The sequence below is a fragment of the Sapajus apella genome, unplaced genomic scaffold, assembly GCF_009761245.1.
Source record: "Sapajus apella isolate SASKATOON/1434 unplaced genomic scaffold, GSC_monkey_1.0 scaffold71, whole genome shotgun sequence".
Classification (NCBI taxonomy): domain Eukaryota; kingdom Metazoa; phylum Chordata; class Mammalia; order Primates; family Cebidae; genus Sapajus; species Sapajus apella.
The window spans coordinates 223,188-250,879 of record NW_022437011.1 but is presented as its reverse complement, the minus strand read 5'-3'; the positions used below and the strand labels follow the sequence as shown (position 1 = coordinate 250,879).

The following is a 27,692-nucleotide window of genomic DNA, read 5'->3' as shown; positions in this document are numbered from 1 at the left end:
CTAACTCCAGCTGGAATGCCTGCTATTCAAACCATAATATCAATCATCATAGAAGATGAAGTTGAAAATTGATATTCTCTGCAAATATCCATTACATTGTAGATTTATACTTTCATTGGTGGTATAGTTCACAATAAAAAACTCTTTAAAGGTGGCATTTCTTTAAATTCCTCTCAAAAAATAAAGATGACATTTCTACTAGAGTGAAACAAATCATCATTAATACTTTCCCCTTCAAATGAATTTTCTTTAGTTATAAAATCAATACATCATTAAAAAAAATGCAACAACACAGGCAAGCAAAAGAAAAAGTATAAAATTGTGGCTGGGCATGGTGGCTCACACCTGTAATCCCAGCACTTCGGGATGATGAAGCAGGTGGATCACCTGAGCCCAGGGGCTTGAGACCAGCCTGGGCAGCATAGTGAGACCCTGTCTCTCTTTAAAAAAATATATAAATAAATAAAAGAAAAAGTGTAAAACTTTACTCATAATTCAACCCACTTGGTGGACATTCCTATGACAATATGCTGAATATTGTAAAATTATTTGACTGTATGCATATAACTGATTTTAAAAAATAAAAATGGAATTGTATTTTATATTCTATTTTTAACAGGTTTATTGAGGTATAATTGACATGTAATAAACAACACATACTTGAAGTATCCAACTGATAAGTTTTGACTTATGTACCCTCCTGTGAAACCATCTTCACAATCAAGATAGTGAACATGTTATCCATCACTTCCAAAAATTCCTCACGCCCCTTTGTAACACCTCCCTCTCACCCTTCTCATCCTCCACTAACCACTGAGCCTTTTTTTACTACAGATTAGCTTTCATTTTCAAGGCTTTCATATGAGTAGAATCATACAGTGCGTATTCTTTTTTGGTCTGGATTTTGTCATTCAGCATAGTTAAAATTCATACATTTTATTGTGTATTTCAACAGTTTGTTTCTGTTTCTTGCTGAGAAATATCCCATTGTATGGATTCATCACAATTTGTTTATCCATTCTCCTGTTTATAGGCATTTAGAGTATTTCCCACTTTTTTGCTTTTACAAGTAAAGTTACCATGAATATTTTTGTACACGTCTTTTTATGGATATATGTTTCTTTTTCCTGGAGTGTAATAGTTGGATCACATGGTAGGTGTATGTTTAAGTTTTAAAGAAACTACAAGATGTTTATCAAACTGATTGTACTACTTTCTATCCACAATATCAGGGTATGGAGTTTCAGTTACTCCACCTCCTCGCCAACACTAACACAGCCAGTTTTTGTGGTTGGTGGATAAGTTAATTTCTTTTTTTCACTTTCAGAATATCAGAGTTGACAGAGTCCTTAATAATCAATTAGTCCAAGCCTTCACTTCATAGACTGAGAGATGGGGAGGAACTTGCCTGAGGGCCAGTAGGAAATCAGTGGCAGAGCCAGTAGTGGGCCAAAATTACTGCTAAGTTCTGTTTTTGTTCTCTCTGTGACTCTTCTACTTAGAGTATCTAAGTAGAAAACCCCCTTCACCCAAGATACACTTTTCTAAATCTGATGCTTTAAGGGCAGCCACTGCAGTGTAGAGAAAACAATCCCTTTTGTATTTGTGCTTGGTCTCTATTTCAAGGGCTGTTGGGGTAAGTGGCATCCCTTTTCCATTAAATGAGGCTGATAATAAGAATAGTTGAATGTAATTTTTGTTCAGAGGTACAAAAGGTCATCCAAAAAATATAAAACCAAAAAAGTGTAGCCTGAGACATCAGTGCTAACTTTTCTCATCTGCATTTCTCTTGGAAAGATAAACAAGCCATTAATTAATATAGAGATGTTGGGCTTCAATTAATGTATATAACATCCACATGGAAGTCAAATTGGGGATGGGAGGAAGGGAGAGCTATTAGAATAAAAACAGATAATTATGCATAGACGCCTGTGGAATTGGCCATGGAATGGTTGATGGGTTGGGTCAACTCATACAGGGCTTGGTATGTCCCAAATATACACCCTAAGAGGCCCAGGATGCTAATCATGATGTCCTTGGCAATGGTGACATAGCTCATGTCCTCAGAGTAAAGGATGACAATCTCCAGGAGGGGTGGGATGATGAGGGCCAGGGCACTGCTGCTCACGGAGCCTATCAGGGAGATGACCAGGTCCAGGCGGGGGATGAGGATGGCTGAGACACCTGCAACGAAAGGAGAAATTTAGAATCACTGAACGTGCCTTCAAAAGGGAGCTTAGAAACAAGCCATTGCGTTCCAGCCCTACAATTTCACAGATGCCTGAGAGACTTCTTTGGAGAGGTGGGAAGGAGCCCACTGCAGGCTTGGGAAGGTCAAGCAACTCCCACCCCTGTCTTAACTACCAATACAGATGCTCTCCTTTTATACTTTATCTCTTGGATTTTTTACATATAATCTTTATTGGAAAGGCTCCTCTACCACTTATCTGTTATAACCTCCTCACTGCAGAGATGGGGAAATCTAGAGCTCTAGAGGGAACAGAACTTGTTCAAAGTTACATACAGCTGAGATGAGAATCTACTGGGATGCCCGATCTAAGGTCCTTTTCACTCTACTATGCTGCCTTTCATGTGTAAGAAAGAACTTGGTACACAGTAGGTGCTCAATAAATTCTTGACTCTTGCCCAGGCTGAGAACCAATGTTTGTACTATCTATGTAAGATAGCCTTTGTCTAGAAGCAAGGATGGATAAAAAAATGGGAGTTGCAGATGCTGGAGAGCATGTGGAGAAATAGGAACACTTTTACACTGTTGGTGGGAGTGTAAATTAGTTCAACCATTGTGGAAGACAGTGTGGCAATTCCTCAAGGACCTAGAAATAGAAATTCCGTTTGACCCAGCAATCCCATTACTGGGTGTAAATTAGTTCAACCACTGTGGAAGACAGTGTGGCAACTCCTCAAGGACCTAGAAATACAAATTCCATTTGACCCAGCAATCCCATTACTGGGTATATATCCAAAGGATTATAAATCGTTCTATTATAAAGACATATGCACATGTATGATCATTGCAGCACTATTTGGAACCGACCCAAATGCTCATCCATGATAGACTGAACAAGGAAAATGTGGCACATATACACCACAGAATATTATGCAGCCATAAAAAACGATGAGTTCTTGTCCTTTTTAGGGACATGGATGAACCTGGAAACCATCATTCTCAGCAAACTGACACAAGAACAGAAAATCAAATACTGCATGTTCTCACTCATAGGCAGGTGTTGAACAATGAGAACACATGGACACAGGGAGGGGAGCATCACACACTGAAGTCTGTTGAGGGGGAACAGGGGAGGGACAGTTGGGGGTAGGAGTTGGGGAGGGATAACATGGGGAGAAATGCCAGATATAGGTGATGGGGATGGAGGCAGCAAACCACATCACTATGTATGTACCTATGCAACAGTCCTGCATGTTTTTCATATGTACCCCAGAACCTAAACTGCAATAAAATATATATTTAAAAAAGGGGACTTGCTTCTGTTGCTGCCCAAATATCAACCACTTATTTTTCTATTCTTAATAGGATCTTAGCAGTGAAGCAGGCCATCAAACACGAAGACAGTATTAAGCTATCCAACCCCATTCTTCTCTTCTCTTCACACTCCTAAATTTTCACCTCTTATGCATATTTAGGATACTATAAACATATAGTATCATAGATTTTCCAAGGGAGCCCAATTTCAATAATGTTTGAGTAAATATATAATTTATATGATTTAATTTTGTGTACATTTCTTATTTTAAAACAATTATTACATTGATGTATAATATATGTACATAGTTTTGGGGTACATGTGATCATTCAATATATTCATATTATTATTAAAGATCAAATCATTGTACTTGGGATATCCGTTTCTTTAAATACTCCAATCATGTAATTTTCCTATGAACAAAATAGAGAAAGACTGTTCTGGAAAGCATCCATACCAGCTTGCTATATCTTTAAAAAAATGCCTCTTTCTGAAATTGCCATGACACATCCAATCAGAGCATGAGAGAGACTCATAGACTCATGGCTAGGAGTTCATCACCCCTCTGATGGGGGGTCCCTGTCCACAGCTTTCCTTCATCTGATGTTTAATAAGCTGCTCACAGAGAAAACCCAGCATCAGTCTTCCAGGAAAGCTCACAATGAGGGGGCAGAAAAGATATGCAAGAAAAGCTCTAATGCAAAGTGGCCTGGAGGATTGCCTTACATTCCGTTCTGGCCGTGCCAATCCTCTGCTCAGTGCCTTTCCATGGCTCCCCATTGCCCAAACTCCTCAGCACAGTGACACTTAGGACTTGGCTCTGAAAAAGCTCTGACCTTGTCTCTCCGCACTCTCCTCTTCTCCAAAAGGCCATAGGCAATACTTGTCTAAGGTCTGTGCACAGCCTATTCCCTTCCCATTGTACATTCTTCACTCCTCAATCTATTTCCTAGTTGTCCTTTAGGCCTTCACTCCACTGGAGAGGACTCCCTGGCCCAGCCAGGCTGAGTTATAGGACCCTCTTATGTGTAGAGAATGTCTTCTACTTATGATCTTAACCATCATACGTTGCATCATCATGTCCTATCTTAACAGTCATCAAAATAAACTGTAATTATTTCCTTGCATATATTTGCCACTCAACTGTAAGTCCTTGTGAAGGCAGAAGGTACATCTTCTTCATTATTCATCATTGCATCCCTTGTGTCTAGCACAATGCCAGGCATGTTGTAGGTGCTCAACAAATGATTGTTGAATTAATAAAGGATAATAGAATTGATAGATGAATAAGGAGAAAGAATGGGACATTCAGCATATATCAAAAGCAGGACACGTCATTATAAGGACAGCTGTAGTCACGCATTCCCTGATACTCAGAGGCTCTTCAGTCTTTCTTGTCAACTTACACCCTTTCTAGTAGGAATGATCACAAACGATACCATTTACAGGTTGCTAATGTCTCGGCACAGACTGAGAACTCTAACACCTCAAACCAAGTAGGTTTGCTGTTTCTGGTCATAGAACACCAGTCTTTTAAAGCTTATTAGCTGATGATAGTGTGTTCTGCTGGATATCTCCAAGAGTTGCATAGTTTCTCCTGACCCTGTACTGAGACTTGATTCCCTTAACAACTTTAAATTCTGACTCCTGGAGCCCTGAAGACTAAATTTGTTCTTTCACTTTTACAATAATCCCACAGGTGTTTAAGGACAAACATGGAAATTTCCTGAGCCTTTTCTTCTCCAGGCAAAACATCCCTTGCTGTTTTGCTCATTCCTCTTGGGTCATGATTTGTGATCCTCTGTCTAGACATGTTCCAAAGAAAGGATTTCTCAGCCCTGTTCAGGATGTTTCCCAAACACTACAACAGTGTTCATGAACAAATGAATGAATGAATGGAAAGGAACATGAAGAAAGGAAGGGGGGAGGAATGGAGGAGAGAAGAGGATACTCAAAAAATGACCTCCGGTTGGGTGTGGTGGCTCACAACTGTAATCCCAGCATTTTGGAAGGCCGAGGCGGACAGATCACTTGAGGTCAGGAGTTTGAGACCAACCTGGTCAACATGGTGAAACCCTGTCATTACTACAATACAAAAATTAGCTGGGCATGGTGGCAGGCGCCTGTAATCCCAGCTACTCCCTCAGAAGGCTGAGGCAGGAGAATTACTTGAACCTGGGAGGCAGAGGTTGCTGTGAGCTGAGATCACACCACTGCACTCCACCCTGGGGATACAGCGAGACTCTGTCTCAAAAAAAAAAAAAAAAAATCTCCAAGACTCTGACAAATCAGCCCCATTGGGATTTTTCCCTACAATTAAACCTCACTTCATGATAGAGAATGTGTTCATAATTTATGATAAGAAGAAATATGGCACCATGAAAAACAGGTGCTTTGGTACTACACAATCTGTGTTCGGATCCCAGCATTGTCAGCTGGTGTGTATGACTCAGGTATGTTACTTAATTTATCTGGGCCAAAGTTCCCCCTGTTGGTAACACATTGTTAGGCTATCTTCAGTATTAGATAATGTCAGCACAGTGCCTGACATATAGAAGGGTGATTGAATGAATGATACTTCTACAAGCCAGCCAGCATATATTTCCTATGTGTAGGCAGTAGAGATGACTGTAACATTTACTGTGCAGTAATTCTGTTAAGCCCATTTTTTTCAGGTGGAAAAATTGAGGTCCAAGGAGGTGAAGTATCTTGCCCTATATCTCAAAGAAGGCAAGTAGCAGGTCCAACGATGGTGGGGTGGGCGCCAGGGTGGCTCCCTGCCATGGCTTTGGGTAAAGAGTGCCCTTTTATGCTACTCACAGGTTAGACAGACCAAGGCTGAGCGGACAGACAGGTCTACAAATAGTGCCCAGCTCTCTGACACCTGGGAGATGGCAAACGGGATGATGATCTCAGCTGGGACATGGAACTGGAGGGCATAGGTGAAGAAGATGCCAATAGAGTACATCAGCTTGACCGACTGGTACAACCTGCAGACAGACAGATAGGATGTGAAATGTGATGTGGCTCCCTGGAAGGGCTATTGAGGACTCACTTAATGCTTAGAAGTTGGTACGGATTGAGTATCCAGAATCCAAAAATCCAAAATCTGAAATGCTTCAAAATCCCAAACACTTCTTGTCCCAAGCATTTTGGATGACACTTGATCTGTACTTGTCTTTTGAGTGATTGAACTGGCTAATATTGGATGACTCAGGCCAGACTAGCTATCAGGGCCATCCGGGAAGCTTATTAAAAGTGCATATTGCTGATGATTCTGAGTCAACAGGCCTGCAGCTCAGGAATCTAGGTGTTTGCTCTTTAAAAATTTTAAAAGACAATATATGCATAGAGTAACATTCGTGGTACAAAAGTCATGCAGTGAAAAGCATCCCTCCTACCCTTGATTCCTAGCATCTAGTTTCCCTTTCCATAGGCAACCACCCAAGGTTTACTTGTGACCCTTCTAGAAATGATCTGTGTTTGTACAAGCTCATACAGAATATAGGAACATCCATGCACACACACATGCACATATGTGTGCATATACACATGTATGGCAGCACTTTTACAGACATTCCTCCAGCATTCCTCCATTCCTCTTTTTTTTTCATCCAATATTTCTTGAAGATTGTTCCCTATCAGTACGCATAGATCTGGATCTTCTATTTAATAGCTGGTTGGTATGCCAATTGCATGGATATGCAATAATTTAAAAAATCAGTCACCAATTAATGAATGTTTAGATTAGACTTTTCCCAAGGAAACAATGCTGCATAGACTATCCTTGTACATATATTGATGCACATATAATATACATGCTTAGAAGTAAAAATGCGGGGTAAAAGTCAATGTGATTTAAAATTTTAATAGCTGTTGACATATTGCCCATTTGCTGTCTTAGAGTATAAAAAGACCTGTTTTTCCACATCTTGACTAAACAGTGTGTCCATGCATGTTGGTCTTTGCCCTCATTTTTTAACTCTCATTTCTGTTTATTTTATTTCCTTTCTTTCTTTCTTTCTTTCTTTCTTTCTTTCATTTCTCTCTCTCTCTCTCTCTCATTTGTTTGTTGGAGTCTTGCTCTTGTCACTCAGGCTGGAGTGCAATGTGCTATCTCAGCTCACTGCAACCTTCGCCTCACAGGTTCAATCAATTCTCCTGCCTCGTCCTCCTGAGTAGCTGGGATTACAGGCGCATGCCACCATGCTCGGCCTTGGCCTCCCGAGTGTCTGGGATTACAGGCATGTGTCTGGCTAACTTTTTTATTTTTAATAGTGACAGGGTATCACCATGTTGGCCAGGCTGGTCTCGAACTCCTGACCTCCGTGATCCAACTGCCTCCACCTTCCAAACTGCTGGTATTACAGGCATGAGCATCTCTTTGTCCATCTGGGCTTTTTTTTTTTTTTTTGCCTGTGAAATGCCTGTTCTGCCCTTCGGCCATTTCTCCTTGGGTTGTTGGTCTTTTCTTATTGGAAAGGGATATTTGTTTAAGGCTTCCCTGGAAAATCTGATGACTAGGTGTGAAGTCCTGATGGAGCTCAATGCCCATGTTTTCTAGTGAGGTCCCAGGAATGAAAATGCCCTGTCCAAGGTAGCTAGTGGCGGCCCAAATTGCCCAGAACAAGAATATCATACTAGGATGATATATTGCATAAAATAAGACGCAACTTCAAAGAAATTCCACATTTATTATCTCATCTAGTCACTACCATAACACAGCAAGGTGGGTGGGGATGGTTACATTTTTCTCATTCTACAGCTCTGGCTTTGTGGGAAGGTTGAAGGCTGTGGGGATGCATAACAAAGATAATAGCTAACTCTCGTGAGTGCTTACCACATGCTAAGCACTTGTCTATGAATTATCTGTGTATTAATTCAATTAATTCCCACTGTCACTGCATCAGGTAGAGTAGCAGTTATTTGTGCTGTTCACCAAATACTTCCAGGCACATGGCAGAATTGTACTTCCCTGCCCCCTTGGTGTGAGGTGTGGCCACGTGACTTGCTTTAACTGATGCAGTGTGAGCAGGAGACATGCATGTCACTTCCAGTAATGCATTGCCAGCTTCACGGCTCAGCACATGATTTGCTGTGCTTTCTGCTAGGGCAACCAGAACAGATCCCAGGTCTCTCCCTATCTCACCTGAGGTGGGCAGGACATACCAGCAATTGGGCAAGTTGAGAGTGATGCTGGCCTGGGTGTCTGACCCAAACTTCATGTAGCCCAATGTCCCCAGGCAGATATAGAGGATGATGACAATGGACATCCCCAAGTACAGAACAAAAGAAAACTGCTGTGGATGCTTCATCTGGTTTTTGAGAGGCAGAACCTGGAAGTAAAAAAAGAAAAGTTTGGGAAAGGAAAGGTAGAAAGAGATGTGGCCCATTGTGAAGGAGAGGTTTCCCCGACAAGCACAGATGTCCTTCCCCAGGTGGGCCCAGAGTCAGAAAGGGGCCTTTCCACGTGGCCACACTCCTTTCACTTTCTCTCATGCTTTCTATTGCCAGGAATGGCCTACTTAGTCTTGGTTGATTAGTAAATTTGCAGACTTCAAGGCGTAGTATGGTGTACTAGAGCAGTAGGCACCCTGTATGTGCATACGGACTTTCCCTTCACCAGGAGAAGATCATATTCTGCACTTTCATACATGCTATTTATTTAGACATCTGGAACTACAATTGGCCACTGTAAAGAGCACTACGGACCATTGGCTCAAACCCCATCCATCTTACCATACCAACACCTTCAAATGTGAAGATAGCTGTACCAAAGAACAGCAAGAAGGTCTTCCAGTTTGCCATCAAGGGTAGGTCGCTGGGATATGGAATCCCCTGAAAGAAAGTGGGAGAAGTGCATTGGTGGTGTTATGGTGTCAAAGTCATCCCAGATCTTTGCCTGGTAGAAAGCTGGGTGACACCTGACCTCAACAGAGGAAATCAGAAGATATCTAGATCTCAGCTCACCTTCTAATCTTTTACGTATGGTTATTTATTCATTTATATTGTGCAAAAATACAAACAACATAAAATTTACCATTTTAACTTTTTTTTTTTTTTGAGATGGGGTCTCACCCAGGCTGGGGTGCGGTGGTGTGGTGTGAGGTCACTGCAACCTCTGCCTCCTGAGTTTAAGCGATTCCCCTGCCTCAGCTTCCCAAGTAGCTGGGATTACAGGCATGTGCCACCACATCCGGCTGTTTTGTATTTTCAGTAGAGACAGGGTTTCACTACGTTGGTCAGGCTGGTCTAGAACTCCTGACCTCATGATCCACCAGCCTTGGGCTCCCAAAGTGCTGGGATTACAGGCATGAGCCATCACACCCAGCCTCCAATTTAACTATTTTAAGTGTACAGTGTAATAACATGAAGAACGTTCACACTGTTGTGAATCTATCACCTCTATCCAGAACATTTTCATCACCCCAAAATGAAACTCTTTATCAAATAATAATGCCCCACCACCCAACCTCCTGACAACCCCTACTCTACTATCTGTCTCTATGAATTTGACTATTCTAGGTACCTCATATAACTGGAATCCTATAATATTTGTCTTTTTGTGCCTGGCTTATTTCACTTAGCTTCAGTGTCCTCAAGCTTCATCCACATTGCAGTATGTGCCAGTGTCTCCTCACTTTTGAAGGCGGAATTATATTCGCTGTATATATAGATGCCAAATTGTGTTCATCCGTTCATCACTTACTTGGGCACTTGGATTGCTCTCACCCTTTGGCTATTGGGAGCCTGCTCATCTGTACATGCGGAGAAAGCGGAGCACAGGGAGGAGAGGGGAATTGCCCAAGGCCACTCTGTGAGTTAGTGGCACATCCCAGATAAGAATTCAGGTCCCCTGTTTCCCGGTACTCTAACATCTCTCTCCCACACTTATTTCAGGGCTGTGCAGTCTGTTAGTTAGTATAACAGCTCTCATGAATCTAGAGGGAATGATTACTATAACAGATTTCTATGGTGAGTAGAATAATGATTCCCCAAAGATGTTCACATCCTAATCCCCAAAACCCATGAATGTTATGTTACAATGGCAAGGGAGAATTAAGTTTTCCGATTGGATTAAGGTTTCAAATCAGCTGCCCCTAAAACAAGGAGATGACCCTGTACTATTCAGTTGGGACAAGGATCCTTAAAAGTGGAAGAGGGAGTCAGAAGGAAGACCAGAGGGAAGGCAGCATGAGAAAGACTCTGCCCGAGGCTGCTAGCTTTGGAGATGGAAGGGGGCCTGAGCCAAGGCACACGGACACCTTCTAGGAAGCTGGAGAAGACAAGAGAACAGATTCTCCCCTAAATCCTCCAGAAAGGAATGCCACTCTGCCGCACCCCGATTTCATCCCAGTGAGACTCAAGCACTGGAAAATAAATTTGCATTGTTTCAAGCCACTAGATTTGTGGTAATTTGTCACAGCAGCAACAGGAAATGAATACACCGTATATTTTCAGACTCAAGAAAATGAAAGTATAATGGTGGGATGTCATGGTCTGTGATAATGGAGCATGGGCATGGGAGGCAGTCTGAAATTCATGAAGAAGTTACTTTATCGGTTTCCTTGTCTGTAAAGTGTGGATACAGATAGTATAGTTGTTCATTAGTTCCAGGACCTTCCTTGGATACAAGAACCTGCAGATGCTCAAGTCCCTGATTTAAAATGATGTAGTATTTACATGTAACCTATGCCCATCCTCCCATATACTTTTTTTTTTTTTTTTGAGACAGCTTTACTCTGTCACCCAGGCTGGAATGCAGTGGTGTGATCATAGCTTACTGCAGCCTTGACCTTATGGGCTCAGGTGATCCATCTACCTCAGCTTCCCAAGTAGCCAGGACTACAGGTGCAAGCCACCATGCTCTGCTACTTTTAAATTTTTCTGTAGAGACGGGATTTCACCATGTTGTCCTGCTGGTCTTGACTCCTGGGCTCAAGCGATCTTCCTGCCTCAACCTCCTAAAGTGCCGGGATTACAGGTGTGATCCACTGTGCCTGGCCAATAGTTGTTAGGCTGAATTGTTTCTTAATTTGTATGATTTTTTGTTGTTGTATATTTTTAGTGTTTTTCCCCCAGTAGTTTCCATTTGTGATTGTTTGGATCCATGGATGTGGAAATCATGGATACAGAGTGCCGGCTTTACTTCCAAAATAGTATTACTATAAAGGTTCAATAAGTTCATATACATAAATAATTTTGCACCAAGTAAATAAAATTCCTTTGTCATCTGTATTTCCCTTGTCCATCTACTACTTTCACAATTGTTTTGGTTATTTGATTGATGTTTACCTCTCCAAGTAAATGCAGCCTCCATGAGAGCAGGCACCCCATTTATTTTTACTTACCACTGAGTCCCCAGCCCTTTACACAATGCCTGGATTGCAGAAGGTATTCAGTAATTATTTGTTGAATGGCTCATTGTTATCCAATGTGATGACGATGATGATGAAGAGGATGTTGATGATGATGATGATGATAATGAGCTTTTACGGCTTATGAGACAGAAGTGTTCCTAGATGTCATGTTGGCAGGGGCTGCCAGAGCAGAGAATCACCTTCCTCACCTGCCCATCATGAAAACAAACCCTCCCTAGGCGTTTCAGAGAATCTGGGCCCTGAGCCCTTCTTCACTGTGGCACAGACCTGCATGATATACTCAAAGATCAGAGCCATGCTCCCCAGGGTGGTGATGTTGGCCAGTGTAGAGAAGATGGACAGCACCTTGAGGTTCTGGATAAACACCAACAAGATCAGGAAGGGCAGGATTGTCAGCATGTAGACACGAATGTCCAGGATGGGGGTCAGCACCAGAATCTTTCTGGGCTGGCAGATGTTGGAGGTCACGTGGGCTTCTTCCACCATCTGACATAAAACACAATGACAGGCAGTGTGGTTGCCACATAAAACATAGGAAACCAATTACATTTGAATTTCGGGTAATTAACATAACTTTTTAGTATAAATATGAACCAAATATTGCATAAGATATGCTCATAGTAAAAAATAAATCATTACTTATCTGAAATTCCATTGTAACTAGGTGTCATTTATTCTTACTTGCCAAATTGGGCAGCCCTAACTGTTGTGCCCATGATTGTCACAACCAGAAACTTTTAGAATCATAAAATCTCAAGGCTTTGAGGTTATCTACCCAAACCTTTCTTCCCCTCAAAATGGGTTTCTTTCATGCATCCAGAGAAAGGGAATTCATTACAAAAGAATATCCTTTTCAGGCCGGGCGCGGTGGCTCAAGCCTGTAATCCCAGCACTTTGGGAGGCCGAGGCGGGTGGATCACAAAGTCAAGAGATCAAGACCATCCTGGTCAACATGGTGAAACCCCGTCTCTACTAAAACTACAAAAAATTAGCTGGGCATGGTGGCGCATGCCTGTAGTCCCAGCTACTCAGGAGGCTGAGGCAGGAGAATTGCCTGAACCCAGGAGGCGGAGGTTGCGGTGAGCCGAGATCGCGCCATTGCACTCCAGCCTGGGTAACAAGAGCGAAACTCTGTCTCAAAAAAAAAAAAAAAAAAAAAAGAATATCCTTTTCAAATTTAGATAGCCCTAAAACCTGGGAAGCTCTGAATATTGGTCAGTATCCATCTGCTTGAATATTCCATCTACAATACTTGTCACAGTTCTTGCTGGCTGTTTGAGTGTACAAAAACAAGCATGCTCCCTCTAATCCACAGAGCCAAGAAAGAAGGCTGTGGTTGACTTGTAATGTCTGACAGGAATGCAATGAAGGGAAGGAGGCAGCTTGTTGGCCTTGTATATTCAGGCATCTTCTCCATGACAACTCTGAGATACTCAAAGCAAATGTCACCAGTGCTTTTCAGGCTAACAATTATCCAAGATTTCTGATTGGACATGATTGCAAGCCTCTCTTTCCACCCTGGTTACACTTTTCGGAAGTGACTTTGGCTCCCCTATGAGTCTTTTAAAATGTGATTCCCAGGACTGAGAGAACTTCCAAGCGCAGTCTGATCTAGGAGTAGAAATGAAGTTCTCTCCTCCTTTGACTCTAACACAATACTTTTGCTAATGTAGTCTCAGCAGCAGCAGGTCTGCTTTTCTCCCACTCTGCCCAGAAGAGGCCTCTTTACCTGTTGTAAATTGTCTGCCATAAACATAAAATAAACACTGCAGAAGCCCAGCTGAGTGATGATTAATAAGAAGCTGACCGTGTACCTGGGAAGGAAAGGAAGAGGCAGACAGAAGGAGAAAACACACATTAAAATTATTGCTTAAGACTGTGTTTATTATTTGAAACAATTATTTTTGTTATTATTTTTAAAAATTATCCTACTTTTTTTTGTTTTGAAAATTTTTAAGCCAAAAAATTGAAAGAATGGTATAATAAACATCCATATGCCCTTTAATTAAATATACCAGTTGTTAATTTTGGGTCCCAAATTGCATTGCTCATGTATGTGTGTATTCATTCATCTATACACACACACACACACCCCATACCCTCATACACACACACACACATAGGCAATTTTTTTCAGAATCATTTGAAAGTCAATTGCAGGTCACTTTGGGAGGCCAAAGCAGGTGGAATATTGAGGTCAGGAGTTTGAGACCAACCTGACCAACATGGTGAAACCTCATCTCTATAAAAATACAAAAAGTAGCCTGGTGTGGTGGTGGGCATCTGTAAATCCTAGCTACTTGGGAGGCTTGGGCAGGAGAATTGCTTGAACCCTGAATGTGGGGGTTACAGTGAGCTGAGATCATGCCACTGCACATTGCACTCCAGCCTGGGCGACAGAGCCAGACTCCATCACAAAAAAAAAAAAAAAAAAAAAAAAAGAAAGAAAAAGAAAGTCAATTGCAGGTTTCCTAACACTTAAACCCTAAATACTTCAACATACCGCTCTTAAGACTGTAATAGCCAGAAAATCAAGTTCGGTATCTTCATATATATAGTTTCTATTTTAAATACAGTCATTCTTTGGTATCCAGGACCCCCCAACAAATTCAAAATCTGCAGATGCTCAAGTGTCTTACATAAAAATGGCTTAGTATTACCCCAATTCTCTCTAAAGTATCTTTTGTAGCTGTTTTATATTTTAAATTCAGGATCTAATGAAGGTTTGTATACTGCATTTGACTATGTCTCTTGTCTTTTTCTTTTCATGCAGAACAGTCCCATATACATTCACCTTTTTGTGTTTTCATCACACTGGCTTTGTTTGAAGAGTCCAGGCCAATTGTCTTACAGAATGCCCCACATTGCGGGCTTGTATGATTGCTTCCTCATGATTAAATTCAGGTGAGCGCTTTTGGCAAGCACATACAGAGGTGATAGTTTTGCACCTCTATTTTATCATATTGGGAGGCACATGATATCCTGTTGTTCCGCTATGTTGGCGACTGCCAGATCTCCCATGGGAAATGTACATTTTCCCTTTGTAATCTGTGGGGTAAAACTTTGAGATGACACGATTAACCCATTCCTCAAACCACAGGCTTTACCATTCATTGACGTTCCTTGCCTGAATCAATTATTTCACTGGTGGTTGCAAGGTGGTGGTTTTTTAATTACCTATTATGTCTTCTAAGTTTATTAGCTGGTTTTTAAGAGACATTATTTCATCCTCTTTTTTTGGCATCACAACAGACTAATGTTAATTATTTTTAAGTTTAACATCTTATACTCTGTTATTGTCATTATTCTTTTGGGTTCTTAAATTATTCCAAATTTGGAGATGCATTTTTTAAGGGAACAAAAATATGTTCCTTTACTTAGATTATAATGTTTAGATAAGGGTTTTTCAAAATTGGCTTGTAGTAGCAACCAATTTGTTGGTTGAGGCATATGTTAAAAATACAGACTCCTGGTTCTCATATCAGCCCACTGTGTCAGAATCTTGGCAGTGTCACATGTGACTTCAGAATGATATCTTTTTCTGTCTATCTTATGAAGATTTTCAAACATATACAAAAGTGATGAATAATTTAACGAATATAATCAGAATTTAATGAGAATAATTGAATGAATTTGCATGTGCTCCTCCCAGCTTCAACAATGAACTTTTTGTCACTCATTCTCTATCTTTTCATCCTCATCAAACACATAATTTGTTGGCATATTTGCAGCAAACCAGAGATCCCAAGTTATTTCACCTGTTAATAATTCAGTATGCAGCTCTAATAGATAAGAACTTAAAAAAGTATAATCATCATACCATCATCATCTCTTACAAACTTAACAATAATTTCTTCCTTTTCTTTTTTTGAGACAGAGTCTCACTCTGTGGCCCAGGCTAGAGTGTAGTGGTGCCATCACGGCTCACTGCAGCCTCGACCTCCTGGGCTCAAGTGATCCTCCCACCTCAGCCTCCTGAGTATCTGGGTCCACAGGTGTGTGCCACCAGGCCTGGCTATTTTAAAAAATTTTTTGCAGAGATGGGGGTCCTACCATGCTGCCTAGGCTGCCTTGAGTCCTGGTCTCAAGAGATCCTCCTGCCTTTTCCTCTCAAAGTGTTGGGATGACAGGCATGAGCCACTGTGCCTGGCCAATAATTTCTTTATATAATCTAATATTCAGTCCATATTCGGAGTTCTCCAGTTGTCTCAAAAACATCTATCTTACAGTTGGTTTCCAAACAAGTCTGCACATTGTGTTTTGTTAAGTTTCTTAAGTTTTTAAAACTGCTATATTCCCCTTGCCCTGTTTATTTTTTTTCCTCCCAACTTTTACTTTTTTGTTTGCTGCCGAAGATACCAGATCATTTGTCCTGTAGTATATCCTATTTTTCCTATTTGGTTAGTGACTTCCTCATGGTGTTATTTATCTTGATCCTCTATTCCCTGTGCTTCCTATAAATGGATATTAGATCTAGTGGCTTGATTAAATGGAGGTTTCAAATTTATTTCTTGAAAATGTCTCAGAGGAGGTACTACTCTGTACTCCCTACTGTATGCTAGCTATTATGAGACACACCATAGCTAGCTGTCATGTATATACATATGCGATGCTAAGATGAGTACATGGGGTCAGGTGGCATCAATGCATTCTCCCTTTATGAAGTTTCCCAGTGACCATTCCCCCAGCAGCTTGAGCATCCATTAACGACCATTGCCTCCATGGAATGGGCAGTTTTTAATAAAGCTCCTCAGGTATCTCTTAGTAAAGATGACAAATTATTACTTTAAGTATTTTTCCAAATGTTTCCAACTCTTTCTCATGACCTCACCTAATCATGGCCTTATGTAATCATTAGAGTGGGTCCTGATCAGGAGGATATCAACAACCTACTGAGAACCCCAAGAGAGGAGCTGCAAAGGAATCTTAGCAGCCACAGGGTGACTCACCTGCTGAGGAACTTTGCTGGGAAAGCTTCAGTATTAGGTTCTTGGTCAAATCTCTGCTCACCCATATCAATGTACACAACTTTGGATTTGTTATTTTATCTTTATGAGCCTCATATTTCCAGGACAATAAAAACCAACCATGCCTACCTCACAAGGCTGTTGAGATGAACAGAGGAGCTAAGACATGGAAAACCATTTTGTACACTGTTAATTTTTTATCAAGACCGAATGACCTGAATGTTCACCTTAGGGAAATAAACAAACGAAACGGATATGCACTAGAGAACATTGTGAGCATTAAAAAGTAACGAGATCGGCTGGGCGCAGTGGCTCACGTCTCTAATCCCAGCACTTTGGGAGGCTGAGGCAGGTGGATCACCTGAGGTCAGGAGTTCAAGACCAACCTGGCCAACATGGTGAAACTTTGTCTCTACTAAAAATACAAAAATTAGCCAGGTGTGGTGGCAGATGCCTGTAATCCCAGCCACTCAGGAGGCTGAGGCAAGAGGATCGCTTAAACCCAGGAGCAGGAGGTTGCAGTGAGTCGAGATCAAGTCATTGCAGTCCAGCCTGGGCAACAAGAGTGAAACTCTCTCTTCCTCACTCCCCAAAAATGAGGTGCATGTATATGCTCTAACGTGAAAAAAATAGGACAAATTGTTAGATGAAAAACCAAATTTCCAAAAATGTACATCAATATATGTGTGTGAATGGAAGTACATAATTTGCTTTCTATTTTTTACACAAATGTACATGTATAGAAAAAAGTCTAAAGGAGTATTTACTAACTAGATTTCAATGATTACCTTATGGGTAGAGAGTGGGATGGGGGATGGGACTATTGAGGTGATTCTCTATATTGTTTGATAGTTTACAATAAGAACATATTCATTTAAAACTTGTGTAAGGAGTAATAGAGAAAAGTGATGATGATTATTACTGTTGTTACTGCTACGACATTGGTGACGACTACCTTCCCCACACCGCGTGAGTCCTCAGCCAGGTGTTTGGGCAGGTTTCAAGGCTGTACATCGTGGCCTCTCCATAGTTCACGAAGGTCTTATGCAGCCTAGGGGGAAAGAACAAACAACGTATAATTTAAAACATTTTTGTTAAAGGTACAGTTTACTCCCAAAGTGAGTGATTTTTATGTACTTGTGGGTGAGCATGAAGTGTTCTGTCAATTTTCTAACAGTAATCTACTTTATACTTTAACAACTTTCAGGAGTTTGCCTTTTTTTTTTTGCAGTTATCCCTTTAACTTTAATATTTAACTGGATATCATTGGATTTATTCTTCTTGAATAAAAGGTAGCTGTGCATTGATGTAGGTCTCTAAAGTAGGAAAGCGGATACGGAGGGGGAGAGGGGGAGGGAGGGGAAGAGGTGGTATGGGTGTGGCCAGGCCAGTGATTCCCTCCTTTCCATTGCTGAGGGTGTTGGAATATTTGAGATGCCTGTCCTGGACCAGACCCCTTGCAAAGGTGATATGCAGGATCCTGCCCAGCACCCTATAGGGTGTGATGTCCACGTTCCAGCCTATTCCTCTTCCCATGTCCCTCTTCCTCAACCCTTTTAGGGATGGGGCAGGCCCTGATGCAGGAACATCTTTGGTTGGAGCAAGTGGGAACAGCAGCAGGTTGCCCAGATCCCGGACGCACAGCGTAAATTGCAGGACTGAGAGGAACAGGTAGGAGAGAGGAAGAGTTCTAGCCTTCTACGGAAGCCACAGTGGAAATCCCAACATGCCCCTCAGATAGCCAGACACGTGGAACCAGTCTCTTGAGATCTCTGGGCCTCAGTTTTCTTCACATGCAGTCTGGATTTTGGGGGAAGATACAGCGAGAGATGGATATGGAGATGTGCTGGAACATGGTATTTTTATTACTGCTCACTGTGACAGGCATTTTCAATACAAAAGAGGCCACTCTGCATAGAACTGGCAAGGAGATGAATCTGAGGGTTGCAAATTCAAAAGCTGTGGGATCAGACATATGGGATCAGGTATTAGTGATCTGGTGGGTGACGGGATGGGTATAAGACACAGTAGGGAGCAGTGGAGACTGTGGCAAACCGGAACACATGTCCTATTCTAAAAGGGATTGCTCAGGACTTGCCTCTGGAAGAGCACTGAAAAAATGAAGGCTTAAGGCAGTCAGTTGTCTAATTGATTAAGAAGGCAGAGATTTTGTGAATGTGAGATCTCCAGGTTTTAAACGTTGGCTAAAAAATAAAACTGGGAAAGTCCCCCAAAACATAACTGAAGGCCATAGCCAACTCTTAGGCCATCGCTCTCTTTTATTAGAAAAAAATAAAAGACACGTCATCAGAGAAAAAAAAAATGAGGAAGGCTTTCAGGAATGGCCTGATGTCAGAAGCTTATCTGGTGATATAAAAATCCCAGAAAGTTTGAGGAAAGAGAAGATTTGCAAAATGGTTAACAATGGAGTCACGTAGGTCTTTGAATACTGGCTCTGCCACTTCCCAGCTATATGACCCTGGACAACACATTTAAACGTCAGGTTACTCATCTGTAAAATGGGAACAAAAATAGTGCCTACCATAGAGGCTTACTGTGAGGAATAAACACGACTTGCAAGGCACTTGGAATGGTAATCACAGTGTAATTGCACACTACATTTAACTGTGGAATGAGAAAATGCTTTTTTTTTTTTTTTTTGAGACAGTTTTGCTCTGTTGCCCAGGCTGGAGTGCAGTGGCTTGATCTTGGCTCACTGCAACCTCAACCTCCTAGATTCAAGTGATTCTCCTGCCTTAGCCTCTCGAGTAGCTGGGACAACAGGCGTGTGCCACCATGCCCGGCTAATTTTTTGTAGTTGTAGTAGAGACAGGGTTTCACTGTGTTAGCCAGGATGGTCTTGATCACCTGACCTTGTGATCCACCCATCTCGGCCTCCCAAAGTGCTGGGATTATAGGCGTGAACCACCACGCCAGCCTGAGTGAATGCTTTTAAAAGGATTTTGTGAGCTGGAAAGTGCTCTGAGAGTTAGGTGTGACTGACATTATGCCAGGTACACCTATTTGGTTCATGATAATTTGGCTTTATGGGGAGTTGTATTTACTGTCCCTACTTTGACGGTTGAGGCCTTTCTTCACATTTACGAGGACCTACTGAGAGTAGCTGAGCGCTGTGGATCTCCACATTGTTTGTTTTTACTGCATTTGTCTTTTCTTTCTGAGATTGTTTTTGCATTAAAGTTTCAAATACATAGAGTATTATATGTATGCTTTGATAATGACTGAAATCATTGTGAGTGCTTCTTTTTAGTAAGTATGTTCTTTACTTTTACTAACTTGTTCTGAAAGGAGACAGCACGGAACGAATTACCCTGACAAGGTGTGGGTATTGGAGTGGGAGAAGGTTGGGGATGGGGAGGCTAAAAAGAAGAGAAGAACATCTCTAAGTGTCTCAAATAATAGGGTCATTTATAGAGTTCTTTTGTGTTTTTTATCACTTTGATGCTTTCAGGTAAGGAGATTTGAGCTCAGAGGGATGCAGGGACTTGACAGTCATCCAGCTTGTTAGCAGCAGTGTTGGATCGGCACCTAGAGTCTCTAACCGGGACTGTTGGTCGCTTTCTCCTTGCCTTCATAGAATCCAGAATGGCAGGAAGGTGGGCTGGAGCAGTGGCTGAGTTAATTGGGTCAGTGGTCAAAAGAAACGCAACACACCCTCAGAGGAGCCCTAGTGCTTGGATGAGAGAGAAGCAGGCCTCTGACCTCTGACTGAGGTGGTGAGCACAGTTCAACAAGATGATCATGCAGTGCACGGTGAGGATCCCAATGGCCAGCAGGCTGACAGGACCGACCTGGAGGAAAGAGGAGACGGGGAAGTGAGCCACAAACAATCATTCCCATTCCCTGGCCCTCTCAGCCTGGGTGCTGGGGCCCCTTGCATAATAAAACTGTCTTTGGGGTGACAGACCCTGCCTGAATGTCCTCGTGCTCCCAGATGCTAGAGTTTGAATGCTCTTCTTAGCATCCCTGTAGAGTGGCTGCCCAGCTTCTGTTAGGATACTTCCAGTGACAGAGAGCTCATTACCTTCCCACATAGCCCATGCATTTTCTCATTTTCCTCGAGTTCTACCCATTTAGAGTCCCCCGTAGTAAATTTATTTCTTTTGACACACTCTAGCCCTCACTTCCTCCAAGAGGATTGAGGACCAAGGTGTTCTTATGACTTAGGTCTCTTTCTCTAGTACAGAGTTTATCAACAGGCACACTATTGACATTTTGGGGCAGATAATTATTTGTTGTCAGGAGCTGTCTTGTGTCTTGTAGGATGTTTAGCAGCTTCCCTGAGCCTCTACCCACTAGGCGTCAGAGACTCTTCCCCCCAGATTATGGCAACCAAAAATGTCTGTAGACATTGTAAAGGTTTTTGACTAGGGTAGAAGTGGCTGGGACAGAATCATCCCAAGTTGAGAATCATTGCTGGAGTGCATCTAATTTGTCAAGTTCCTTTAAAAAAGTGGGGCTGATTACTAATCATAATCTTCTAGATGTGATCAGAAGGGCATAAAGAGGAACTCTCTCACATCCTTTGTTCTGAATACTTGTGTCTTTATAGATATGACCTATCACAAAGATACAAAAGAGGGATCAAGAGCACCACCAGACTCCACTGGAATGCAGACTTCATGCGGCAGAGGCTCTCCTGTCTTGTCTGCTTCTATATTCCCAGGGACTGCAAATGCACAGGGTAGGTAGGTACTCAATAAACATTTCTCAAATGAATCATGGCCAGAGGTTCTGGTGGGAGATGAAGGGTAAAAAAATCACCTAATGAGTCTGAGGAAGCAAACATCAAAGAATAAAAGCATTGTCTTAAAAAGCAAATTCTACCCTGGGAAAGATTGCTTGGCTAAAGACCATGCTTTTTGCAGAAGCTCTAGAACCCAGAGGATTCCAAAGGGGAGAGTCCCATCTCTGGGTTGGAACCACTGAAGATCAGAAATCATGTCAGAGGATGCGAGGGTCTCACCTTCTTTAGACATGGGAGCCACTTACCAGGTCTGGAGATAAGATTCACTGCAACTAAATGGAAATTATTGGTATCAATTCCATTCAGTAGATGTTAATGGAAAGTTGCTATGTGCCAGTCTCTACAGAGGCCACCATAGGGAGGTACAAAGGGAAATCAGACAGTTGTTGCCCACAGAGCTTTCAATTAAGCGAGGAAGCTGAGTCTATTAAAAAGTAAACATGTCGGCCAGGCGACATGACTCATGCCTGTCATCCCAGCACTTTGGGAGGCCAAGATGGGCAGATCACCAGAGGTCAAGAGTTCGGTATCAGTCTGGCCAACATCATGAAAACCTGCCTCTACAAAAAATACAAAAATTAGCTGGGCATGGTGGCCCACACCTGTTATCCCAGCTACTCAGGAGGCTGAGGCAGAAGGATCGCTTGAACCCAGGAGTTAGAGGTTGCAGTGAGCCAAGATCGAACCACTGCACTCCGTCCTAGGCAACAGAGCAAGACTCCGTTTCAATAAATAAGAAAATGAGTAAGTAAATAAATAAATAAAGTCTTATCTCAGCTAAGGTAGATAAAAATGGTAGAAAAACAGAAAGTGAGGATGGCATTAATGATCATAGGACAGAATAAAGTTTTAGAGAGGAGGCAAATTTCAAAAGACAGAAGCAAGGGGTCAGGAACAGCACAGGAAAAGAGACAGAGGCAGGCTGGCATGGGGAGAGAGGATTGGTGGGATTGATGGAAGCATCTATCCTCATGTTTAAGGCACTTTCTCATGCACTATCATGTGGCTTGAAATGGAGTCACACATTCAAATGTCTGCAGGGATTGGGCTGTTAATACAAATGAGTGAGGTAGGCTACATGTGATCCTAGGGAGTGGGGAGAATTGTGGCAAAGTGGAGTCAGATGAGCATGGCGAGTCTTTAAGAGTAATGGTGTGCCTCCTCCAGGATGCTCAGGTTGGTCCAGATTGGCTCCAGGGAATTGATGCCAATAGGCACATTTCCTAGTGTAGAGGATATCCCTAAATTGCCCACTGATAACAGTGTGAAGCCTTTCAGGACAAATCACCTCCTTCCCCAAATGAGCACATCTAGTTCCCATCCCACAGATGCCTCTTACCAATAAGCCGGCATTCTTTATGGCCAGGGGAAGCCCAAGGAGCCCTGTGCCAATGTTGCATTTCAACAAGTGGATCAACGTTTGCATCATCCTGTGGTGGGGAGAATAGGGAGACAGAGGACACCGTCAGTGGAAGGGAAGCATAGCCAGAAGCTCAGGCTCCTTCTGGCATCTCCAGAGTGCCTGATGGGAAGAGGGACAAAACCTGATGAGGTGGACTCGGAGACAGCTCTCTGTTCTAGGGGTCTGTCCTGGAACACCTGATCTGGGGATGGTGCTAGCTCAAGCAACTCAACAAATACTTGTTTAATTTAATTTCCACTAGGCTCTAAAGGAAATAAAAATTGCTACTATTCTGAATAACGCCCTAGTACTGGTTGGTTCCTTAATTCATCCAGTGATTTCTTTCATGAATTATCCTCTCAAATAACATTTATTGTGATCTAATACACGTCTATCGCTTAGATAGACAATGGAAAAAATTAGTAAGAGTTGCCTCAATCTACAGTGAGGCATCAGGTTATTTATTAACCTACTGGGAACGAAATCTACCATATATGGAATATTTACTGGTTTTAGCTTACTCCTTCATCCATTTGTTAAACCGGTATTCATTGTGAATATGAATTGTGCTCTCTCTCTCTCTCTCTCTCCCTCTTCCCACCTCTCTCTCTATCCCTCCCTCACCATGAATTGCTATATAATATATCTACATTAGGCACTGGGTAAAGTTTAATAATTTAATAACAGTTGTTACTGTGTATATAGAGTATTATGATGTTTCCAGCGGGGTGCTAGTGCCTAGGGTTCTAAATATGCTTCACACCTGTGCTGGCAGCTCCTGCCCAGGCAGCTCCAATCCTGATGTGAACTCGGGAGGAAGGGTGGGAACAGGATCATGAGAACAGAATCAAAAAGGAACTTAAATAAAAAGTACATGCACAAGCATTGAACCCAGAGGAGGAGCACTTGATTCTGAGTTCTAGCTCTGCTGCTAACCTACTGTGTTTGGTTACTGCTTTGGGAATTCCTTAGCTGCTTAGATCCTGTTTCCCTGCCAAAAAAGGGAGAACAATTTTAGTCTTGTCTATGTTCCAGGAAAGCTGTAAGTCTCAAAAGAGGTCACATGATGAATCCTGGAATCATGAAGTGCTTCACAGATGTGAGCATCATCATCATCATATCACTGTCTCATCATCATCACTGCCACCTTTGGTTTCACCTTCATGGTGCTCACCGGTTAGAAAGGGCCTCCTTCAAGAGGAAGAAGAATTGGGATAATAGGAAAAAGGCAAGTATGGGCTGGTTTAAGCAAGTGGAAGTGCCTTCTCCACTCAGAACAAAAGGGTGCCTTGAAGACGCCATTGGGATATACAGACTAAGTCTCAGGTTAGGACAGAGATGCTCTTGTGCTACACTTAATTTGTCTGCGGGTGGGCAGGAGAGCGAAAGCCAAAGCCCGAGTGAGTCCAGCAGAGACAGTGCTCATGTCTCCTTGTCTTATCCACTGGGGAATCATGGCAAGGGGCCTTGAAGAAGCTGTACCAGGTCTTTGCTATTTCAATGATGACCTGAGAGTGGGTTGGGTTGAGAGAACAGGTGGACTGTGGGGAATTCTGTGACTTCAGTCTATTGATCTAACTTCTGTTAGGTCAGCCTATTTACCTAAGGATGGAGGGCACCCATTGTCCCTTTACTTCCAAGAGATAACTTTTATTCCTTGAAAAATGTAATTTGTCAATTCTTTAGTAGTAATTTCTCCAAAAGATGTGGTCTCATTTCCCAGCCTCTGCCCTCCTTTCTTTTGTCTCTCACTTCTTTCCCACAACAGCACCAATGCCTTGCTCCTACTTGAATCAGGTCTTGTGGAAAAGGTGAGAAAGGTTTTGGAGAAACCACTGCGCCTTAGCTGACAGCATTACTCATCTGAGCCTTGAAACATAAATAGATGTTGCGAGCTCTCCTGCAACTTAGCCAATTAGATTTATATTTTTCTTAAATGCTATACAATTGCTATCATAAAAGGAAATTTCAAAATCCCACCAACCACACATTATAATTAGCACTCCTCTGGGCATCTTTATTTGCTTCTAAATGCACAGAAATTTTACATAAGGAGAACCATTATACATGCTGGATCATCAACTAATTTTCTGTATAAATAAATGTGCTACACATTTTTTGTGCCCATGGATTTCCTCCGTCACTTGTAATGACTGTATCATATTATACTGTATTTTATACCATATGTTAACCTTTCTCTTAAGGTTTCCAAGGTTTCAATATTATTAAAACTGCCTTTGCAAAATTATAACTAAGGAAATTATGACAGGGAAAGGAATTAGACCTAACCGACTCCATCTTCCTTCTAACCTTTAAGCTGTCGTTGTTTATTCCTGGGCATAGGCTGACCTAACTTTGGGAAGGAATTCAGTTCATGGTTTGACTCTTGCTAACAGGCCTTTCCCAAAAGACCCCCTTCTTGTCTGGGGAACATTATTCCTTTGCAGGACTAACAGACTAACAAATTAGCTGTAAGAGCAGAAACTGCAGTTTAGGGGACATCCAACCTCTGGCTCCAAGAGTCTGAACCTCCCCAAATTGCTTCTGGGGATAACATCACTATCGTGAAACCTAAGATCAGTGCTTGAGATATTTTGCAGACCCTGCACTCTGATGGGTCAGCTGAAACCACCCAGACCGGTAAGCTGGCTCAACCAGTTCTGCCATCCCACCCAAGAATAGAAAACAGCAAGAAAAACTCACTTCGACCCCCTATCAATTCCCCTGTCTTGGTAAATCGCCTCTGTCTAGGAAGGGGGCAAGGTGAACCCATTGGGTGGTTACATTATAGCAGGTGCCTTGGTAAAAAATTATGCATACTGTGTTACTAGTTCAATAGAAAAAAATTCCTAGAAGTGGTATTATTGATCAAAGGATTTATTTATATTTAATTATACTTTAAAAACCTGAATTGTAATGCTCACAGTACAAAATTCAAAACACAATAATCAAAATATTTATGAAATGAATATAAACTCCTTCTCTGTCTCTCCGCCTCCCAATTTTCTTCCCCAGAGGCAGCCACTGCTGTCAGTTTTGTGTGTGGGTGCATGAGTTGTGTACTTTCAGACAGCATTTGCCAAAGAAATATTTGTATGTTTTACACAAATGACATTGTAGGTTTTGACATGCAACATTGCCATTTAGAAAGATACCAATTGAATTCTTCCCAAAAAGATGAGAGAGGGCATTTCCTGGTATCCTTAGCAACACTGGGGATTGTCATTGATAATCTCTTTGCACCCACAGTCATTACCGATCTGATTACCAGATAGCAGTCAGATTGGCAGTAAGTCCCAGAAGAATAGTTCTGTCGAGATCATGTCATTTGCAGGGACACGGATGGAGCTGGAAGCCATTATACTCAGCAAACTAACACAGGAACAGAAAACCAAACATAGCATGTTCTCACTTGTAAATGGGAGCCGAACAATGAGAACACATGGACACTGGGAGGGGAACAAGAAACACACTGGGGTTTGTTGGGGATGGGGGCAGAGGAAGGGAGAGCATCAGGATAAACAGCTAATGCATGTGGGGCTTGATACCTAGGTGATGGGTTGATAGGTGCAACAAACCACCATGGCACACGTTACCTATGTAACAAACCCGCATGTCCTGTACAGGTATCCTGGAACTTAAAATTAAATTAATTTTTTTAAAAAAGAGAGAAGAGTTCCATGTGTCTGAGTTTGGGGCAGTAAAGGTGGAGACATGGAGTTAGCACCTTTTGTTTTCTGGATGGATGGCATGGGGGGTTGGGGAGAAGAAGGAGAGAGAATAATGGCAGATGTGTGGGGAGAAGAAGAAGGCAGCCTGAGACTGTGGAAGAAAGAAAGGGAGGAAGGAAAGGGCAACCAGCCTGAGACAGGAAACCGTTCCTGGAGACAAGGACCACTCTCATGTTGAGGGTGGCTGCTCTAGCTGGGTTCTTTGTAAAAACTGGGAAACAGGGCTAGTAACCAGAGCCACATGGACTGACTCCTTAGATTCTGAAGGTTTTATCTTTCATTTATGCATCTCCTGTTAATGAAACAAGAGTGTTAAGGAAATGGACAAAAGAAGACATAGTCCAGAGCTGCAAAAACAGCAGTGCTTGACCTCAGGCTTGGAAGGGCGGTGTGGCCACTTACGAAAGTCCAGCTTCCCCAGCAGGATGGACGTTCTCTGAAGCAGTGCTACTGCCGCTCTCTGAGGGTGACTGAGATCCGTGGTCCAAGGAGTTCAGCTCCTTACTGTAGTTCCTTCCAAGCAATGACATCTTCAACACGGTGGGTCGGTGGCAGAAGCTCAAGGTTCAGGTTCTGAATGAGCCTCTGTTGGGTCTTTCTCCAGAGAAACCGTGGCTGCAGACCTGAGATGCTGGCTCCTAATCCCAAGGATGCCTGCTGCTGGCTGAAGCCTAAGTGCGTGAATCAGTGAAGCAGTGGTGGCAGGAGAAGCTGATGTTGATGATGCGTCACCTGGTTCTTGGGGGACTTAAGAAAGACCTATCTCAGGATGGTCCTCAGTTTCCCTCACAGTTGCTTGCCCACCCACCAGGACTTGCCTGGGCTTTTGGTCTCTCCTAGTTTAGCCTTTGCTGGTATAAGGCAAAGTGAGCAGTGTGACTGGGAGGAAGAAGGCACCATTGGATTGGAGGTCCTGGTGCCTGGATATGGGGCCAGGCTC

General features: G+C 42.3%; 1 protein-coding gene across 1 annotated transcript; it reads right to left on the bottom strand.

The window, feature by feature from the left end:
- Positions 1-888: 888 nt before the first annotated feature.
- On the bottom strand, positions 889-27,692 carry LOC116531431 (proton-coupled amino acid transporter 3). The gene is made up of 10 exons (XM_032250154.1): positions 27,155-27,692; positions 22,959-23,049; positions 20,575-20,663; positions 17,807-17,902; positions 13,614-13,698; positions 12,152-12,370; positions 9,243-9,341; positions 8,673-8,839; positions 6,324-6,493; positions 889-2,184 (listed from the first exon to the last, which is right to left on the bottom strand). The coding sequence occupies exons 1-10, from the start codon at positions 27,280-27,282 to the stop codon at positions 1,916-1,918; spliced, it is 1,413 nt and encodes a 470-aa protein (XP_032106045.1). The 5' UTR covers positions 27,283-27,692; the 3' UTR covers positions 889-1,915.